We start from the raw sequence: 21,463 nt of genomic DNA on the forward strand, positions 1-21,463 counted from the left end.
GAGGAGGCTCCTGTTCCTATGCCTGCACGTTTAACCGATTCAAAGTGGTGATATTAATCCCCACATGATGGCCAGCAGCAGGTTACAAATCCCATGACCTAACCACCACGTAAGCATCAGTCATCACTTGTATGGTGGTACGTAGCATGCGACTGAGTGAGGGCAGTAGATTTCCTTCCTTAAAGGGCATTAGTGAACCACCTCTTGGAGAAGTGGGACACTTCAGCAATATTTAAGCTGGGCTTCTGTCGTGCAATTGGGAACCTGATTTAAATTTAATGGTTGCCGGCCTGCTTTCCAGAGTTCAGGAAACAAAGCACTGAAATGGATATGGAAGCAGCCATTTGCAGCAGCCAATTGCTTTTTCTAGCACTGTTTCTGAGCCAGGAGGAACAGGGGCACATTCCCAATTCCTTAAGGAACCCTTCGGCCAAATACAGCCTCTCCTTGGTGCCACAATCTGCCAAATCCACCACCCTCTCTCCTTCACAAACTGACTCCTGTGCTTCAAAGTAAAGTGACATCTGTCATGAAGAGATATTAATGAATACATTGTTATTAGAATTATTTTTTTATTAAAATAGAGGGTGTGTGTGTGTGTTTTAATTGGATAAAAGCCAGCGAGTCTGGGTGCTTTGATGTATAGTGCTTTTAAAGTGTAAACAGTAAGGTAAAGGGTGTATTTGCATTTTGTTGAATAAACAATTCAAAGACTCTGGGTGAAATCTTGGACCTAGCTAGGAGACACCAAGAAATTTTTATATTACTAAAAAAATTGGTACCATGAAAAGAGTTCAAAGGGCCTAGTGATACAATGAAACTTTACATTCAAAGGGGAAGGCTGAGTATAACAGAAAAGGAGTTGTGTGTGTGCAGGTCAGAGGCATGTAAGATCTAAGCCTGTAAGCCTACCACTGTGTCTGCAAAGGAACAAATTGAAAGGAACCTCATTTTGAATTCGTAAGGTGAAAAATGCTTTGCCAGCTGTCTGTTTAAGTCTATTGGGTTATTGTTGCCTTAGTGGAGATTAATTTGGGAATTTGTTAAAAGTTGTGATAGTAGTAATTTGTAGCTATGTGTATGCGTTTAATTTGCTGTAAATTAAACAATGTTTCATTTTGTTTGATATAAAAACCTCTCGGGAACTGATGGTCTTATTCCTGAATTTAGAACTGCAACTCAAAACATACCAATTGAAAATATAGGTTATGACAGTTGTTTAAAATTTCCCTTTGAGATTTTAAATAACTCAGCCTTTATCAACTGTTGTGTCATAACACATCTGTGAAGCCGTTTCGGACATTTCCATAGAACACAATAAAATTGCAATAACATGAATGCAAAACAAAAAGATGGTCACTGTACAGATGCTTACAGTATTCTAGTGGTCACATTACTAGGCCACTAATCCAGAGGCATGGACTTAAACTCAGAGAATGAGAGGTCAGATAACACTGATAGTTTGAAAATTTGAATTCAGTTTGAAAATAAATCAGGAAATATCAGTAAAAGTGACCATGAAGCTGTATGTTGCCCTATAAACCCCACTGGTTCACTCATGTCCCTTAAAGAACTGTATTTCTATAGCTTCATTCATGACATCTCAAAGCAGTTCACAGCCAATGAAGTACTTTCTAGAGCCTTTTCACTGTTATAATGTAGGAACATGACAGTCAATTTGCACACAGCAAGATCCCACACAGGAGAGGGAATCTGCCTAATCTGGACTGACCTATATCCCAATCTAATCCCACACCAACACGATTGACTCTCAATGGCATTCTGAAGTGCCTAGCAAGCCACTCATTTGTGTCAACCCACCAGCAATTCAAGGAGCACCACCCTCACCAGGCAATCCAGGGACATGCAATATATGCCAGGCTTGCCAGCAACGCCCACATTCCCGAGTACCACTAATGGTTAAAAAAAAAACTTGATGCAGCATCGGCAAGGGGTACAGTCAGAGGGTAGGATGCATATCAGCATTGGGCATCAGGAGGTCTATTATGCTAACATTCTGTTCACGTGGCCCTGTAGAATAAAAAAAGTGCCAGATTGGCTCAGTTGGTGCACTTATACTTCTGGGCTGAGATCTGAGAACACAGGAGCACAAGTAGGTCATTTTGAGATCAGATATCATTCTGGTAAATCTACACTGCACTCCCTCCAAGGTTAATATATCTCTCCTAAGCTGTGGTACCTGCTACTGCTCACAGTACTCTGGGCATGGTCTAACCAGGGTTCTGTATATCTGAAGCATGACTTTTATTCTCAGCATTCTAGTCCTCTGGATCTAAAGTCCAGCATTCCATTAACTTTTCTGATTATTTTCCTGCCCATTATATACAAGATCCTGAATGGCCTTAACCAAGGTAGATGTCGAAAGGATAGTTCCTCTTGTGGGTGAGTCCAAAACTAGGGGGCACTATTTTAAAATTAGGGGTTGCCCTTTTAGGACAGAGACGAGGAGAAATTTTTTCTCTCAGAGGGTTGTGCGACTTTGGAATTCTCTGCCTCAGAAGGTGGTGGAGGTGGGGTCATTGAATATTTTTAAGACAGAGGTAGATTGATTCCCTTGCCTAACAAGAATCTAAGGTTATCGGGGTTAGATGGGAATGTGGAAATTGAAACACAAGATGATCAGCCATGATCTTATTGAATGGCGTAGCAGGCTCGAGGGGCCAAATGGTCTACTCCTGTTTCTATTTCTTATGTTCTACGGCATTTTAATGATCCATGTACATACAGGGACATCCAAGCACTCTTTGGACTTCCAGTGTTTCTAGCTTTTCACCATTTTAAAATTAATCTATTCTTTTGGGTTCAAGGTGGAGGACCTCACACTCACATTGAAATACATTTGCCACAGTTTCGCCCATTCACTATGAATCTATGAATGTATCTTTGTGATATTATGCTTCCATCTAGACTGTTTACAATGCCACCAATCTTGGTGTCATCAGCAAAATTAGACAAATTATTTTCCATACATGGTTTTCCATCAAATTGTCTAAGCTATTAATAAACATGGTGAATAGTTGATGCCCCAACACAGATCCCTGTGAGGCATCACAAGTCATATCCTTACACTGAGGGTACCAGCTTATCTATCTCCTGCCAGTCAATCAATGATCGTAACACTGGCTGATACTGCAGTGCAATACTGAGGGGAAGGGAGGTGCTGAAAGATCAGGGATACCTCTTTGAAATGAAATGTTAACCTGAGGCTCTATCTGCCTGTAGGTGCAGGTTGAGAGGTGTAGTAATGAATAGGCTGGCATTCTGAAAGATGGAGCAGGCTCGAGGGGCCGAATGGTCAACGCAATCTTCAGATTTTATTTATCCTTTAAAAAGGGAGCATTTTACTGGTATTTTTCAAGAAAAATCCTTTTTGGTGTGCAATGTGTTTTTTGAACAATCACTTCTTCATTAGAGGATGACTGACCTTGATATCATATAGCCACTAGTCACATCTCAAAGCAATTCATATAGAAATGGATATTTTGCAGTAACAGGCTACATAACATAACAGGATCTTACAAATTGTAAAGAGATGGTTTATTTCTTTAAACTGTTGAACAAGGGAGGCACATTGGTCAAATTCCCAGTTCCTCTTTTAATAATGCCATGGGAACCAGGGAAACAGGCAAATCAGACCGTGGTTCAATGGCTTCTCAAGTACAGCACTTGTGATATAATAGTGCCCCTCAATAAAACAAAACAATCAGCTCAGAAGTGAGATATTATCAACTGATTATTTTTAAAGAAAGGACCATCACAAGGCAAATTAATTATACATTGTTATGAAGTAATTGAGCCTAATGCAAGTATTTTGACCTTGGTTCAGTGGTCACACACTGGCCTGTGAGTTAGAAGTTGTGTGTTCAAGCCCCATTCTAGAGACTCAATCCCAAAATCCAGCTGACACTCCGGTGAAGCACTAAGGGAGCTCTACACTGTTGAAGGTGCTATCTTTCTGATCAGACAGCAAACTAAGGCCCTGCCAACCCTCTCAGGTGGACACAAAAGATGCCATAGCACTATTCAGAGATCATCAGGGGTTTTCCCCTTGGTGACCTAGCCTATATTGATCTCTAATCAACAGATGGATAAAGAAAGATTATTTGATAACTACCTCAACACTGTTTGTGGAGCCCTGCTCTGTGCAAATTGGTTGCTGGGTTGTGAGGTTACAAAAGGCACTATATAAATCCAAGATTTTTTTGGTTTAATATGTGTTACACATACCTGGCTGTATTCAACATCTCGTTCATCTTCATTAATCATGATCATATAAGGCCTTCGAGGCAAACCTGGTGCCTTCAGTCCAAGGACAAAGAGCAGAAATGTACAGATGTATCGCACCATCCACAGACCAAAGTGTACCTGAGAGACATAAATAAATGTCAGCCATTCATCGAGAAGGAATAAGAATTTACAATGCTGGAAAAGCACAACAGGATCAGCAGCAACTGCAAAAGTACAGATTAATAAATCTGTAAATGAAGCATGTGGAATCCTGGGCTTTATAAATAGAGACAGAGTACAAAAGATAGGAAGTTATGCTAAACCTAGAAAAAAAAACACTGGTGCAGACCCAGCTGGACAAGTGTGTTCAATACCAGGCACCAAATTTTAGGAGACTCGAGAGAAGAGTTTACTAGAATGTTTCCAGGGATGAGGAATTATAGTGGTGTGAAGAGACTAGGGAAGCTCTTCCTGGAGCAGAGAAGGCTAAGGGGAGATTTGGTCGAAGAGTTAACATCATGAAGTGTTTAGATAGACAAAGAACAAAGAAAAGTACAGCACAGGAACAGGTCCTTCGGCCCTCCAAGCCTGCGCCGATCATATTGCCCGTCAGCTAAAACATTTTGCATTCCGAGGTCCGTATCCCTCTATTCCCGTCCTATTCATGTATTTGTCAAGCTGCCTCTTAAACACCACTATCGTACCTGCTTCCACCACCTCCTCTGGCAGTGAATTCCAGACACTCACTACCCTCTGTGTAAAAAACTTGCCCCGCACATCTCCTCTATAGTTTTCTCCTCTCACCTTAAATCTATGTCCCCTAGTAATTGACTCTTCCACCCTGGGAAAAAGCTTCTGACGATCTACTCTGTCCATGCCACTCATAATTTTGTAAACTTCTATCAAGTCGCCCCTCAATCTCCGTCGCTCTCGTGAGAACAATCCGACTTTCTCCAACCTCTCCTCATAGCTAATAACCTCCAGACCAGGCAGCATCCTGGTAAACCTCCTCTGCACCCTCTCCAATGCCTCCATATCCTTCTGGTAATGTGGCAACCAGAATTGCACACAATATTCCAAGTGTGGCCTAACCAAGGTTCTATACAGCTGCAGCATGACTTCTCAGTTTTTATACTCAATACCTCTGCCAATGAAGGCAAGCATGCCATATGCCTTCCTGACTACGTTATACACCTGCGTTGCCACTTTCAGTGACCTGTGGACCTGTACACCCAGATCCCTCTGCCCGTCGATGCACTTAAGGGTTCTGCCATTTACTGTATAATTCCTGCCTGTATTAGACCTTCCAAAATGCATTACCTCGCATTTGTCCGGATTAAACCCCATCTGCCACTTCTCCACCCAAGTCTCCAACCAATCTATATCCCAGTGTATCCTTTGACAATCCTCTTCACTATCTGCAACTCTTCCAACCTTAGTGTCGTCTGCAAATTTACTAATTAGCCCAGTTACATTTTCCTCCAAATCATTTATGTGTACTACAAACAGCAAAGGTCCCAGCACTGATTCCTGCGGAACTCCACTAGCCACAGCTCTCCATTCAGAAAAGCACCCTTCCACTGCTACCCTCTGACTTCTATTACCAAGCCAATTCTGTATCCATCTTGCCAGCTCACCTCTGATCCCGTGAGACTTTACCTTCTGTACCAGTCTGCCATGAGGGACCTTGTCAAAGGCCTTACTGAAATCCACGTAGCTAACATCCATTGCCCTTCCATCGTCGATCATCTTTGTCACTTCCTCGAAAAACTTGATCAAGTTAGTGAGACACGACCTCCCCTTCACAAAACCATGCTGCCTCTCACTAATATGCCCATTTGCTTCCAAATGGTAGTAAATCTTGTCATGAAGAATCTTCTCCAATAATTTCCCTACCACTGATGTAAGGCTCACCGGCCTGTAATTTCCTGGATTATCCCTGCTACCCTTCTTAAACAATGGAACAACATTGGCCGTTCTCCAGTCCTCTGGGACCTTAATAAAGAGAAATGGTTTCCAAAAGCTGAAGGGTTAATAACCAGGCAGCATAAATTAAAAGGAAAAGAACCTGTTGCAATGTTTTTAAGCAGTAAGTGGTTAGGATCTGGAATGTGATAGTGTGGTGAATACAGATTCAACAGCAGCTTTCAAAAGAGACTGGATAAATACTTGGAAAAGTCACAGGGACCATGGCAAAGACCAGGGGATTGGACTGACGTCCAAAAGAACCAGCACAGATTCAATGGGCCGAATGGCCTCTTTCTGTGCTGTACTATTTTATGAAACAATAAAAAAGTTCATGGCCGGAATCGTCCGCTGCCGTGAGTGGACAACATTGGTAGGTTTGAGATGCAGCTCTGAATTCAGGAACAAAACCACCGAGCCTCAAAAGGTTTTTTTTTTAAACATAAAACTAAACATTTATTAATTTAACAACTAATTAAACATGTCTACAAACTACTACCATAATAACTTTTAAATAAATCCCCAAATTAATCACTCCCAGGTAAATCTTCACCAAGGCAACAACAACCCATAGACCTCAAACAGACACCAAGCAAAGCACATTTGACCTTATGAATTCAAAATGACGTTCCTTTCAATTTGCAGACACAGTTATTGGCTTACAGACTGGTTAGTTCTTACATGCCTCTGACACACAGACACACACACACACAAACTCTTTTCTGTTTAAAGTTAGCTTTCCCTTCGAATGTAAATTTTCCATTGTATTACTAGGTTTTTAAATTTTACTTCTTCCAATAATAATCCTTCCATTCCACCAATTTTATTAGTAATGTAAACACATTGCTTGCCACTTGTCAGTTAGGTGCAAGATTTTTACCCATTCTTTTGAATGATTTATTCAACAAATGCAAATTGCACTTTACCTTTTGACTTACGTTTATCTAATTAACATCTCAAACTACTATTCATCAAAGAACCCAGGCTAGCTGACTTTAATCCAATTAAGCCATAAATATAGATACACACAGACAACAGACCCTACTACAATTCCAATTTCAAAATTATTTCCAATAACATTATAGATATTAATCTCTTCATGACACAGCATGTAAGTAGGCCATTTCGTCCATTGTGTCTGTGCTGGCTCTTTGAAAGAGCTATCCACTTCCTGGTCTCTCCCATCAGCCCGGCTCATTTTTTCTTTTCAAGTATACATCCAACCCGCTGAACAGGTTTCTTTATCTTTCGTGGAATGTGATCATTGCTAACAAGACCAGCATTTTTTGCCCATCTCTAATTGCCCTTGAACCGAATGGCTTGCTAAGCTATTTCAGAAGGCAGTTAAGGGTCAACCACATTGCTGTGGGTCTAGAGTCCAAGTGTAGGCCAGACCAGGTAAGGATGTCAGATTTCCCCACCTAAAAGGACATTAGTGAACCAGGTGGGTTTTTAAACAATCGAAGATAATTTTATGGTCACCGTTACCGAGACTAGCATCTTTATATTCCAGATTTATTAACTAAAAATTTAAATTCCACCTGCTGCCACAATGGCACAAGTAAAAGGGGCAATATTTAATCCAGGTGGCAAGGGTCTTGCCTGCTGGCTGGAGAGCCAGCAAGAGCTCCACATTGCCACCTTTGGGGAAGGCCCAATGTACTAATGGCCAAGCAGACACTCAAGTGGCCAGCAGCAGACCTTCCACGGGATCAATCACCCCAGGATGGAAAAGCTGACCCGAGTTCTGCCGGCCGATTAGTGGCCGACAGCTGCCCATTGCAGGCAGCGCCAGCAGGAGCAGTGGTAGCTGCCAGCACTGTACCCACCAAAAGCCCAAGATCAGCAAAGGACTGCAGGCCACTGGTGAACGAGGGTGGGATGGGGGTCACAGGAGAGGGTCGGAAGGGCAAGGGAGTGTCTCTTAGCAGCCGCCACCCCACCCCCCTACTTCAAGATGTCAGGTCTCTCCAATCAGGTACTGAGTGCATTTGAACAAAGGAACCCTCCCCTCCCTCTGGGAGCCAGCTAGCAAATGTCAGTGGGTTTGCTTTTTGGGCTGCCCTCTTGGCAACTGTCACACCCACCAGTTGAGTACCAGTTGTGAAGGGATTAATTGCCCACTCAAGGGCCTCAATTGGCAGTGAGGCAGGAAGGTCATCCGTGCACCTTCCACCCGGACTTAATTGGGGCAGAGGCAGGAGGCAGCAGGGTCCCCGCCTGGCACCCTCCCGATTAAATGCCCCTGCCTTCAAACTTGCCTTGCGGAGGGCATTAAATTCTACCCCAGATTTCAATAACATTTGAAAACAAAGAGTTGAAAATGATAGTGACTCAGCAAAAGTGTTCTGGGATAACCAACCTAAAAATGCAGTAAAATTCATGAGTCAACAAAACGACCATGGCATGCTGAGTCACTGCATGGACAGTTGTTTACATAAACAAAAGCACACACCTAGGCCTCAGTTCAAGAGGCGTTTACAGCAGTTATAAAATTGTTCTGAAAGAAGTGTCGAAAGGCAGGAAATGGTACGGAACTAAGAGTGCTACAGCACACCGCTCAAATACTAAAATATGTCTGTACAGACAGCCTTGCTGCTCTCCTTCATGAATAGGCCTCTCTCCCCACCACAGAGTAGTCAGCCTCACACCATCCCACCTCCATCACATATCCACATACTTGTGGATAAATTGGCCAGAAAATACTTAAATGGAACTGGTAGACATTTAATCCACATTAACTATCTTTTAAAATCAAATTTCACTTTTCGCTAAATCTGGACAATAGAGCTTATTTTTAATTCTGCTCCTTAACTTAGGTTATCTGATGATTTCAGGTCCTCAAGCAAGAAGGAGAGATAAATATCTCTTTAATTAAGGTGTTTTATTAATTGCTGGATAATTCAATTTTCTTTTGTGCAAAAACAGCTTTAAATTAACAGAAGCAGGCTGTATCTAGATTTCAATCTAATATCACCTTCCTTTATAATGTGGCTTTCTTTTGTAAAGCACACAAAGAATCAGTCAAAGTCTTTATAAAACTCGACTGCTTCCATTCTTACCTATCAGATAGGTAATGGCAGGTAGAACATCTCCAGGAATGGCTTCTCTTCCTGCCCCCAAATTGCTACCACCAAAGGACCCCAGCCTCCACTGCCACCACCACCACCCCGAGACCTCTCCTGGCCCTTTGCTCTTAATCATCTTCATTATCTTTTGGCCATCATCCAAACATGGAATCAGCTTCCAACTGTACACTAACAATACAGCTTTATCCCTCGATCACCTCTCTTGACCATTCAACCCATACTGTCAGTGTATTGTCAGAAGGCTTGTTTGATATCCAATATTGGCATGAAATAAAATTAACGCATTATGTAAAAACAAAAAAAATCCTCATTTTCTCTTCAGTTTTTTTGCCAGCCAATTTAAGTCTCAGTCCTCTAGTTACTGACCTTCTTGCTAGGGGATATGAACTTTTTAAAAAAAATTTATACAGCGAATTGTTACGATCTGAAATGTTCTGCCTGAAAGGGAAGTGGAAGCAGATTCAATAATCTACAATTTCACTTTGAAAGTTACATTCTTAAAAAGGAGAAATCTGCAGGGCTATCGGGAAAGACCATGAAAAGTGCAGTGCACTGACGTACAATCCAAGGTTCATGCGCCCAAAGAAGTTGTTTTGGAGTGATCTTCACCTCTAACCAAGGGTTTAATTCAAACCCATTAACACATCTTTCTCTTACTGATACTGATTGGCTTGCTGCATGTTTCTAGCATTTTTCAAAATAGTAGTGGATTCTCAGAGTGGGTTACAAGATTTTACATGATTGGCATAATCAGTATCACCTATGGCTTACTGAGTCCTTGCACTGTGGGCTCTTTGGCAGCATTCTCAACTGAATCTGAAGAGGATGACTTCATGACCCCCATCATCCCAGAGACTCAAGGAAACCAGGGAGTGCTGCACTGTGGGAAGTACCATCTTTCAGATGAGGTATTAAACCAAAACCCCGTGTGCCTGCTAAGGTGAACATAAAAGTCCCATAACACTATTTTGTAGAACAGCAGGTGCAACCATCCGCTGCAACTTCCACCCCCAACTACCAACCTTGATTAAATCGTGTAAGTAGCAAAGGCCATTAATAGAAGGTATCTGCAAGCACCTTATAATAAAAGTAACTTGAGGCAGGATGTGCGGCGAGTGTAGCGTGCTCAAGAAGTAAAAGGTGACTTTGGATCTCAGGTTCCCAAAACTCTCCACACATAAGATTTTCCTCGCCTCATGTCTGAGTCTCACTGATTGAGATTGATCACTGTGATTGGATAGTAGCTCTATTACAGTTGTGTTATGTGACTACCAGGACGGTAGAAGGTGAGCAAGATGAACCTTGAGTCCTTTCTTGTACATTATAATTCCTATGTTCTTGTTTGATTTATTTATTTTGCACCGGTACTTCACTAAATTGAAGATGGAAGGTAAACATGTACTAGGTGTGCTGCTCAATGTTTGTTCTCACCAGAGCTAATCACATCAGACATAATGGGCTCAACTGTAACATCTTCCCCTGCCAGAAACCAGCAAGAGGGGTGGCAGTTAAAACAGGCCAGTGACTTAACCAATCCTTTCGTGCCTAGACTGGCCGACTGCAATCAGCAAGGACATCCATCAAAGCCAGTGTGGTCCTCTTTAAAGACACAAGTTGGGCTCCATTGACATTACAAGGCCCAGTCTGCTGTTGTAACCTGGCCTGAGAGTGGGAGCAGCGCTGCCTTCCACGGCAGGCCAAACCTACTGGAACCAGGACCAGAGCTAGAAGAGGCTCCGCAAGGTAAGTTTTTCATTTTTGTTTGGTTTCCTTGAGGGCCATGGGGAGCAGGTAGGCTGCACCAGGTCCCTTCCCCTACCCTGGACATCCCTTCTCCTCCTCTCATCCTAACTCGGGATTCCTCTTCTGAAACTATGAACTTGTGCTGCCAACCATTCCTGCCGGTCCCCAGTGTTAGACACCTGTCACCTGACTTTATTGGCTAGGCAACTTCCCAATCCTTTTTTTCCAGCAAGTTGCCAAGTAGCATGTTAATGAGGCTGTTTCTAATGAATGCTCACTAAATCTGAAATATTAACCCCCATTTTTAACTCTTCATTCGCTGCTTGACCTGCTGAGTGCTTCCAACATTTCCTGTTTTTATCTCTAAATCAATGAGTTGCTCTTCAAAAGCAGACACGAATACTCCTTTAAAACAAAAAAGCCAATCTTGCATGGATTTGAGAAGCAACCTTGTTAAGCTCAACCCTTTCACACGTGATTCACGTTTAGCTCCACAACAAATGGCATTCTCAGAACCTACCTTGTGATCAGTGCTGTCCAGTGACCACCACCACAACGGACTTCTCCAAGATATGAATGCCAGATTCTCAGCTGCAAAAGCCAGAGCCCAGAAGAGTAGCAAAATAGCACTGTGACCACGTGTTCTGTCCTGCACCAACACCCTTGTGCGTTCTAAACGCAGCAGAACGATAGTACATGCCCACCCAATCACAGATAGGCATGAGTAGACGATTGTGTATCCATACAGCATGCCTAAACCAAAGGATTGCCAAAGGATATAGATTCCAAACTGCAGTAGTAGGACCACTGATAGGAACAATTGCACGAGGAAGAGACGAGAGCGAGGTACATACTTTGGCTCCATTGTAGTTCCGTACATGTTGTAACAAGCACATTGCAACGCGCCAAAGAGGAAGGCGATGCTTAAGAGTACTGCTGAAACTAGGGTGAAATAAAAACATGGGAAAAGTCCTTGTTGTATCCATACTTCTGACAAGGATGCATTGCCTTCACAGTACCCTTCAAGAACGACCATTGTATCGGACAACCAGCTGTAAAACAGAAGAACAAATTGAATATGTAGGAAACCAATGGGAATGAGTACATCAAATAGAAACTGTTGGACATTTAACATGAACTCAACATATACACATCGGTGAGCAAATAGTTCTCTCTCTTGCTTTTGTTACAGCACATGACTATTTCTCCATGGCAATATCAGTAAGTCTGGATGCAGGCTGGCTGCATGAGTCAAAGAAGATCCAAAAGTGAAGAATTTTAGGAAGTGGGTGGAGAAGGCCGTACACCTCCTCAAGCTTTTTTCCAAGATTCAATGATACCATTACTGATCTTTACCTCAAACTTCAATTTCCTGCTTTCTCCTCATATCCCAATTCCCTTAGTGCCCAATCGATCTCAGACCGGAATATACTGAATGACTGAGCATTCACAAACCTCTAGGTTGGAGAATTCCAAAGATTCATAAGCCTCTGAGTGAAGAGATTTCTCCTTATCTCAGTCCTCAATAGCTGACCCCTTATCCAGAGTCTATGCCCCCTAGGTTTAGACTCTCCAAGGAAAATATCCACTCTGCATCTCTCTGTCAAGCCCTAAAAATTTTCTACATATCAATGAGATCACCTTTCATTCTTCTAAACTCCAGGGAATATAGGGTCATTCTAATTAGTCTCTTTTCATTGGACAGTACTCTCATTCCCAGGAATCAAATCACTGAACCTTTGTTGTACCCCCTCAAAGGCAAGTATATCCTTCCTTAGATATGGAGATCAAAGCTGTATACAGTACTTCACGTGTGGTCTCACCAAAGCCCTACATAATTGCAGCAACACTTCCTTACTCTTGCACTTCAACCCCCTTGCAATAACAGCTAACATACCATTTGCTTTCCTAATTGCTTGACGTACCCGCATGGTAACTTTGTTATTCATGTACAAGGGCACCGAAATCCGGTCTTCCACCTTTTAAAAACTTGAATATTAAAATCATCAGAACAAACGCAAGAAAGCCAAATTTCAAACAGTCGCAATCATTTATACTACAGGAGAAAAGGGTGCTGATTGGTTCACAAGTTAACTTAGTCTTCCTCTCGTATAAATTGTTGTGACCATTTGAAATTTGGCATTCTTGTGTTTGTCCTGATGAGTACAAGATGAAAAGCTTCAGCAACATGTCTCTCTTTTCAGCAATAGTCAAGTTCTACAATACCAATAACTGCTTTTAAAAACTATTCTTACCAAAGTGGACAATTTCACACTTCCCCACATTATACTCCATCTACCATGTTCTTACCCAATCACTTAACAGGTCTATATCCTTTTGTAACCTCTTTACATCCTCCTCACAGCTTTGCACTGTCAGCAAACTTGGATATATGACACTTGGCCCCCTTAACTGATATAGACTGTAAATAGTTGAGGGTGAAACACTGATCTTTGTGGAATCTTCAATAATTTATACTTTGCCATCCTGAAAATGAATCGTTTAATTCTACTCTTTTGTTTCTGTTCATTAATCAATCCACGCTAATATATTACCCCCAATCCCATGAGCCCTTAACTTATGCAAAGAACCTTTCATGTGGCTCCATGTCCAATGCCTTCTGAAGATCCAAATATACTACATTCATTGTTTTCTTACCTACCCTGCTAGTTACACCCTCAAAAACCTCTACTGGATGTCAAACTCAATATTCCTTTCATAAAACCATGCTGAATTTGCCTAATCACAGAGATTTTCCAAAGATCCTATTACCACTTCCTTAATAGTAGGTGTATCACCCTTCCAGACAATGAGCTCCAGCCCCACCACACTCTGGGTGAAAATATGTCTCAACACCACTCTAATCCTTTTGCCAAATACTTAAAATTTATGTCCCAGTCACTGACCTCTTTCCTGAGGAAAATAGGTCCTTCTTATCCACTCTATTTAGAACTCTCCATAACTTTATCCACTTAATTAAATCTCCACTCAGCCTCCTTTGTTTCAAAGAAAACAACTTGAGCCTATCCTTGTAGCAGATACATGAGAGCACCACCACCTGGAAGTTCCCCTCCAAGTCACTCACCATCTGACTTGGAAATATATCGCCGTTCCTTCACTGTCGCTGGGTCAAAATCCTGGAACTCCCTTCCTAACAGCACTGTGGGTGTACCTATACCACATGGACTGCAGTGGTTCAAGAAGGCAGCTCACCATCACCTTCTCAAGGGCAATCAGGGATGGGCAATAAATGCTGGCCCAGCCAGTGTTGCCCATATCCTGTAAATACATTTCAAAAAAATATCTATTCCTGGCAATATCCTAGTAAGTCTCCTCTGTACCCTCTCTAGTACAATCACATCCACCCTGTAATAATTTGCAAGAACTGCATGCAGTCTTCTGGCTTTGGTAATAGTGTTATATACATTTCTTTTACACAGAGAGTAATGGTGAGCAATTATTTTTTGGACTGGAGGAAGTAATATGATGGCAGGGGTCTGTACTAGGACCACTGCTTTTGGTATGTATTAATGACCTAGAGACTTGGTTGTGCAATGCACAATTTCAAAATCTGCAAATGAGAAAAACTTCAAAGTATTGTGAAGTGTGGGGAAGTTAGTGATAGACTTCAAAAGGACAAACAGGTTGATTGAATGGACAGGCATGTAGGTTAAATTTAATGCAGGGAAGTGTAAGATAATACATTTTGGTAGGAAGAACGAGAGGCAACTTAAAATAAAAAGCACAGTTCTAAAGGGGCTGCAAGAACAGAGATACTTTGGAGTAAATGTACATAAATCATTGAATGTGGCAGGGAAGATTGAGAAAGTAGTTAAAAAGGGAGATCTTGGGCTTTAAATATAGGCATAGAATACAAAAGCAAAGAAGTTGTTATGATGAACTTATATGAAACACTGGTTCAGCCTCAATGGAATTCTGTTTCCAACTCTGGGCTCCATAATTTAGGAAGAATGTGAAGGCAATGGAGAGGGTGCAGAGAAGATTTACAAGACTGGTTCCAGGGTGAGGGACTTCAGTTATGTGAATAGATTAGAAAAGCTGGGGCTGTTCTCCTTAGGGAAGCTGGAGGGGAAATTTTATAGAGATGTTCAAAACCATGGGGGACCTGGACAGGGCAGATAAAGAGAAACTGTTCCCAACAGCAGAAGGGTCAAGAACCAGAGGGCACTGATTTAAAGTGAACAGCAGAAGAACCAAAGGCAACATGAGGATTTTTTTAATGCAGTTAATGCTCAGGATCTGGAATGCATCATCTCAGAGTATGGTGGAGGCAGACTCAATTGTGGCTTTCAAAAGTGTCTCAGATAATTACCTGAAGAGAAAAAAAACTACAGGGGTTAGGGACTAGGAGAGTTGCTATTGCAGACGGCCAGCATGGACACAGTGGACCGAAAGGACTCCCTCTCTGTAACCTATGATCCTATTCTAAGATTTTCTCAAGCCTTCTCTTTGCTTTCCTAAATTCCTTTTTGGTTTCATGCTTAGGTCATTAATTTTCATTAAAGTTTCATTAATTTCTCCAGTGCTTTCTCTTTATTAGCATTAATTACTTTAGGTTCTTCACTCTTATTAAATCCTTTGTTTCCAATGTGTCTTTTACTGTGTGAAGGGAGACAGGAAATATTTAACATCTCTGCCATTTCCTTATTTCCCATTAAACCTATTCTCTCTCTGCCTCTAAGGAACCCACATTATTGTGCCAATGTATTCCGCTTTACATATTTGTAAAAACAATTTGTTTTTATACTCCTTGCTGGTTTGGTCCCATTCTATTTTCTCCCTTTTTGTCACTTTCTTGGTCATCCTTAGCTGATCTTTGCCTTAGCTTCTCTAGTTAGCTATTCTACCAGTTTTCCTATCAAGTTTTTATCTCTCAAGGCAATTTGTATTTCTAGAAAATTATGAAGTTTTTCATTAAATGATTTCCATTACTTAACCATGGTCATACCTTTTAAACTAATTTCCCAATCTACCCCAGCTAACTTATCTCTCATACCTGTGTAATTGATTTTGTTTAAATTTAAGACCTTTGTAACCCAACACTCAAATGTAAATGGGAAATTCAATCATATTATGATCACTCTTCCCCAGGGGATCCTTTATTATAAAGTTACTAATTAACCCTGCTTCAAAACATGCTACTAGATCTTTAAAAAAACAGCCTGTATGGTTGGTTCCACAACACATTGTCCTAGGCCCAAACATCGTTAGCTGCTTCATTAATGACCATCCCTCTGTTATAAGGTCAGAAGTGGGGATGTTTACTGATTGCACAATGTTCAGCACCATTCGTTACTCCTCAGGCACAGAAGCAGTCCATTTTCTTATGCAGCAAGACCTGGACAACATTCAGGTTTGGACTGATAAGCAATGTATACCATCTAGAAGATGAACTGCAGCAACTCACCAAGGCACCGTGGATAGCACCTTCCAAACCTAGGACCTCCATCACTTAGAAGGGCAGCAGGTGCACGGGAACACCACAACCTGCAAGTTTCCCTCTCAGCCACACACCACCCTGACTTGGAAATATATTGCCATTCCTTCACCGTTGCTGGGTCAAAATCCTGGCACTCCCTTCCTAACAGCACTGTGGGTGTACCTACACCACATGGACTGCAGCGGTTTAAGAAGGCAGCTCACCACCACCTTCTCAAGGGCAACTAAGGATGGGCAACAAATGCTGGCCCAGCCAGCGAAGCCCTCTCCCGTGAAAGAATAAAAAATTGTTCTAGAAAACTGTCTCAAACACATTCTATGAAACTGTCCTCAAAGTTACTTTTGCAAATTTAGCTGAAGATTAAAGTTCTGAGGTATTGCTGCATTGCCCTTGTTACATGCTTCTTTAATTTGCTGTTTTGTACTCTATCCAATGCTATTACTGTTAGGAGCCCTATAAAGTACTCCTAGCAGTGTTTTGTGCCTTTGTTATTTCTTAGCTCCAAATGTACTGACTCTACTGTACTGCAGCAAAAAAAAATACAACCGGTGAGGACAACAGTTACTTGGAAGAAGCTACCCTTGTGTAATCTGTCTTTGACAGGGCTATAACCAGCATGGAGATAAGTACATTGACAGCTGTTTCTGATCAGTGATCTAGTAAACAGCTGAAGGGCTAGGAGCTGAGGCAGCAATGAAAAGCAAAAGGCCAGAAAGATCAGGAAATGGACAGGGGCAAACAGTTCTTAGTCTGGGTTACAGCATAGCAGTGAAAGATCCGGTAAGACCAGCAGATACTGATCACCAGCAGGGCATTTCAGCATTTGTTTGGTGCTTCGACACTGCACATGTGGTGACTATATAGTTAGTGAAATTATATACTTGATGCTTTGACACTATACAACACTGCACATTTGGTACTACACAGCACAGAAGGAGACCATTGAGGCTGTACCAGCTCTTTTTGAAGTAAATCAAGTTGATCCAATTTCCCCACTCTTTCCCCCTATCTCTGCAATTTTTTTCTCCTTCCAATTATTTATCTAATTCCATTCTGAAGGCTACTATTGAATCTGCATCCACCACTGTGTCAAGTAGGGCATTCCAACTGCTAACCTCTCTCGCTGTGTAAAATGTTTTTCCTTATGCCACGTCTGGCCCCTTGCTTTCCTGATCTACAACAGCCCAGGGAACTGTAACCTCTTTGGCAGCAATTTGTACCCAGTTATTTGTAGGTCTGAACAACCAAATCAAACTGTTCTTAATTCATCATAATTTGAACCAAACTGGCAAACTCATTCAGTCAATTCTGTGGTGCAGGTCTGGAGGTTAGAGTTAAGGCAGCATTGGGGGTTGTGTATAAGGAACTATACTTTCTATACTGTGCCCACTTTACTGTTCCTCCCCTGGGCCCCAAGGCAACCATTTAATCATTAAAAAGGCGTTATTCTCCTCCAGATGTATGAGATAGATGCTGCTAACTCAAGGAATATATTTATTCATCGACAGGTGTGTGGCAACAGAGTGCATTGAAGCTAGGTGCATCCACGTGTAGAGTTTCCATTTCCACTACACAGGCTGGGAGACACTTACATCCTTCCCTTATTGAGATGGAGATCAATACAATGCTGAGTTCCAACACTTAAGCTCTATGAGACACTGAATCAGATTGTGTATGTAGCTTGAAGTCTTGTAATCACATGGCTTGGCATTGACTGGAGTAATACCTAACACAAAGAAAGATGGTTGCGGTTGTTAGAGACCAATCATCTCAGCTTCAGAGTATCATTGAAGGAGTTCCTAAGAATAGTGTCTTAGGCCCAACCATTTTCAACTGCTTCATTAATGGCTCTCCCTCCAACATTAGGTCAGAAGTGGGAATGTTCACTGATGATTGCACAGTATTCAGTACCATTCACAAATCCTCAGATACTGAAGCAGTCAGTGTCTGTGTGCAACAAGATCTGGACAACATTCAGGCTTGGCTGATAATTATCAAGTAACATTTGCGCCACACAAGTGAAAAGGCATTGACCACGTCCAACAAGAGAATTCATTAAAAATATAAAGGCAAAATACTGCGGATGCTGGAAATCTGAAACGAAAAAAAAAAATGCTGGAAAAACTCAGCAGGTCTGATTCTGATGGCATCTGTGGAAAGAGAGGCTGAGATAATGTTTCGAGTCCGTATGACTCTTTTTCAGATCTCAAGAGAATCCAACTATTGGCCCCTGACATTAAGTGGCATTATCATCACTGAATCCCCCATCATCAACATCCTGGGGGTTACCATTGACAAGAAACTGAACTGGTCTAGCCATATTAATACTGCAGCTACAAGAGCTGGCCAGAGGCTGCAGCAAGTAGCTCACCACTTGACTCCCCTAAACCTCTATCAACAAGTCATATGTCAGGATAAAAACAAAAAACTGCGGATGCTGGAAATCCAAAACAAAAACAGAATTACCTGGAAAAACTCAACAGGTCTGGCAGCATCGACGGAGAAGAGTTGACGTTTCGAGTCCTCATGACCCTTCAACAGAACGGTTCTGTTGAAGGGTCATGAGGACTCGAAACGTCAACTCTTTTCTTCTCCACCGATGCTGCCAGACCTGCTGAGTTTTTCCAGGTAATTCTGTTTTTGTTTCATATGTCAGGAGCGTGATGGAATACTCTCCACTTGCCTGGATGGGTGCAGCTCCAACAACACTCAAGAAGCTTGACACTGTCCAGGGCAAACCAGTCTGCGTGATAGGCACCCCATCCGCCACTTTAAACATTCACTCCCTGCACCACCAATGCACAGCAACAGCAGCATGTACAACCTACAGGGTGCACTGGAGCAACTTGCCAAGCGTCCTTCAGCAGCACCTTCCAAACTCACAACCTCTACCACCAAGAAGGGCAGCAGATGCTTGGGACCACCACCTTCAAGTTCCCCACCATCCTGATTTGGAAATATATCACTGATCCTTCATTATCACTGGGTTAAAATCCTGGCCAACCTAACAGCACTCAGTGTACCTACCCCACACTGACTATAGGGATTCAAGAAGACAGCTCACCACCACCTTCTCAAAGGCACCTAGGGCAGAGGGGTAAACGCTGACTTTGTCAGTGACACTCATATGCCATGAATGAATAAAATAAACTCCTAATTGTCCCCTCTGCAGGGCTCATTGATGTTCTAGCATGGAAGTTCAACAACTTAATGCTGATTATAAGTATTCTGGTCTGACAGAAGCTACAGCCAGATACTAAGCTTAGCAGTTACAATAAAATATTACTTCTCCGCAGCAGAATATAAGCAAATCAGTACAACAGTATTAATGCATTCGACCAAAACAGTACAAAATAATTGTAGTATTTTACTCATGTACAGATTAGATGTGTCCCTGAATAAACCAAGTGTCTATACTTATGAAATGTAGAACCATTAGGAATACGCAGAAACAGAAAATGCAAGTAATAAACGCCACATTTCTGGCGAGGAGACGTTGCTTTGTCGGAAGGATAACACCAAGGGCGTGCTGTATCCCCGAGAGGTTATACTGAAGGGCTGCTGGCTCGGTGCCTTGACGTTACGCAAGTATCACTCCTTTAAACCCACATTTACCGTACCGATTGCAGGAATTGGAAACGCAAACACAGCCCCTCTGTCTTGCACCAAAAAGCGGGAATGAAACACGATTGACAGGAGTACCATCAGAGAGAGCAGCTCCCCAGTCGCAAGCTCACCTATCTCCAACGCACGCCGCTCTGTTCACTTTATTTTCTCTCTCTCTCTCTCGCTCTGAAGACTTGCGGAGATATAAATGGCTGAAGGAGTGAAATTCGAGTCCAATTCCCCTCCTTAACGGGCACAGGCCTCAGCAAATCCTCCCAGATAGTGGGTCCTAACGCCTACACCCACACAAGGTTCTGCTGCCTCCCAACATATCCTGCCAGATTGTACAGCTCGACTGATTCCAAATGGCCCTTATATTGCCAGCGTCTGCTGAAGCTGCAAGCAGTATTTCTCCCTAGCTGCAACGCCTCGCAATTGCATTTCACGACCTATGAACCGCGGGCACTTTACAGCCAGTTGAATACATTTCAGGTTGTAGTCGACTTCTGGTGAACGGCAACTTGCGCATTGCAACCTCCGTAAGCAGCAGTTAAACAAATGGCCCCGGACTGACTGATTTGGTCCTGTTGCCCACGACAATAGGAGCTCTTCCTCAAAATAATACCATGAAATGGACATCTTTCACACCCACCTGAGGACAGCACAAAAGATCGCACCACTCAATAGAGTGGGGACCGGAGAAACGCTTCTTGTAACCTGGTTAATTACACGTCCAGAAAATGTGTCCCCCCCCCCCCCCCCCCCCCCCCCCGTTGTTGTACTTTTGAACTCAGGACTTCTGAGCTTGGGGGAGCGGTTAGAATCACTCCAGGTCACATCGAGGCGGGAAGGCACAGAGGCTGAAGGTTTTCTGGATCGTACGTTATAGGAGGTGGTCAGCCCACAGCTCCAGTTCAGGAGGATAGGAGGGGGGTGGCCATCCAGCAAGGTAGGAAGAGGCAAGCTAGTGCAGGTATCCTCCAGCAGTGTGGCACTCACAAACTGGCTTTCAGTACTGAATCCAGGTGGGGGGTGCTATGGGAACACCATGGGAAATGGCACTGTGGGGCAAAGAACTGCAAGTTGGTGGGGAGGGGGGCATAGCAAAGTACGGAAGCACATAGGAATTCATCAAGGGAATGGATAGGTGTTTCTACAACGACCATCCTCAGCATCAAAAGTCAAAGTCACCAACGAAGCAGCCCTTTCTAGGGCAAGCATGCTCGCGCCAAACAAGCAAAGAAGGATTCACTGGCCTGGGCATGTGCACAGTATGGAAAATGGCCACATCCCCAATGATGCGCTATATGGAAGATAACCCATGCCAAGAGATCAGCAGGACACCCAAAGT

At 42.6% G+C, this 21,463-nt stretch overlaps 1 protein-coding gene across 3 annotated transcripts in view; it reads right to left on the reverse strand.

The window, feature by feature from the left end:
* Positions 1 to 20,853, reverse strand: part of LOC121284857 (ATP-binding cassette sub-family B member 6, mitochondrial-like) — a 219,282-nt gene extending 198,429 nt beyond the window's left edge. Inside the window, exons 1-3 of one of the 3 annotated variants that reach the window (XR_005944560.1) lie at positions 20,244 to 20,648; positions 11,566 to 12,097; positions 4,249 to 4,386 (exon numbers count right to left, since the gene is read on the reverse strand). Coding sequence is in view for 2 of the 3 variants with exons in the window: in XM_041200687.1 (XP_041056621.1) it covers positions 4,249 to 4,386; positions 11,566 to 12,081 (654 nt within the window). In the remaining variant the exon portion in view is untranslated. Of the gene's footprint in view, positions 1 to 4,248; positions 4,387 to 11,565; positions 12,098 to 20,243; positions 20,649 to 20,764 lie in introns of those variants that run through there. The other 2 variants (XM_041200687.1, XM_041200686.1) reach the window with 2 other exon arrangements.
* Between the last annotated feature and the right edge of the window lie 610 nt (positions 20,854 to 21,463).

This window comes from Carcharodon carcharias, chromosome 12 (genome assembly GCF_017639515.1).
Source record: "Carcharodon carcharias isolate sCarCar2 chromosome 12, sCarCar2.pri, whole genome shotgun sequence".
Lineage (NCBI taxonomy): Eukaryota > Metazoa > Chordata > Chondrichthyes > Lamniformes > Lamnidae > Carcharodon > Carcharodon carcharias.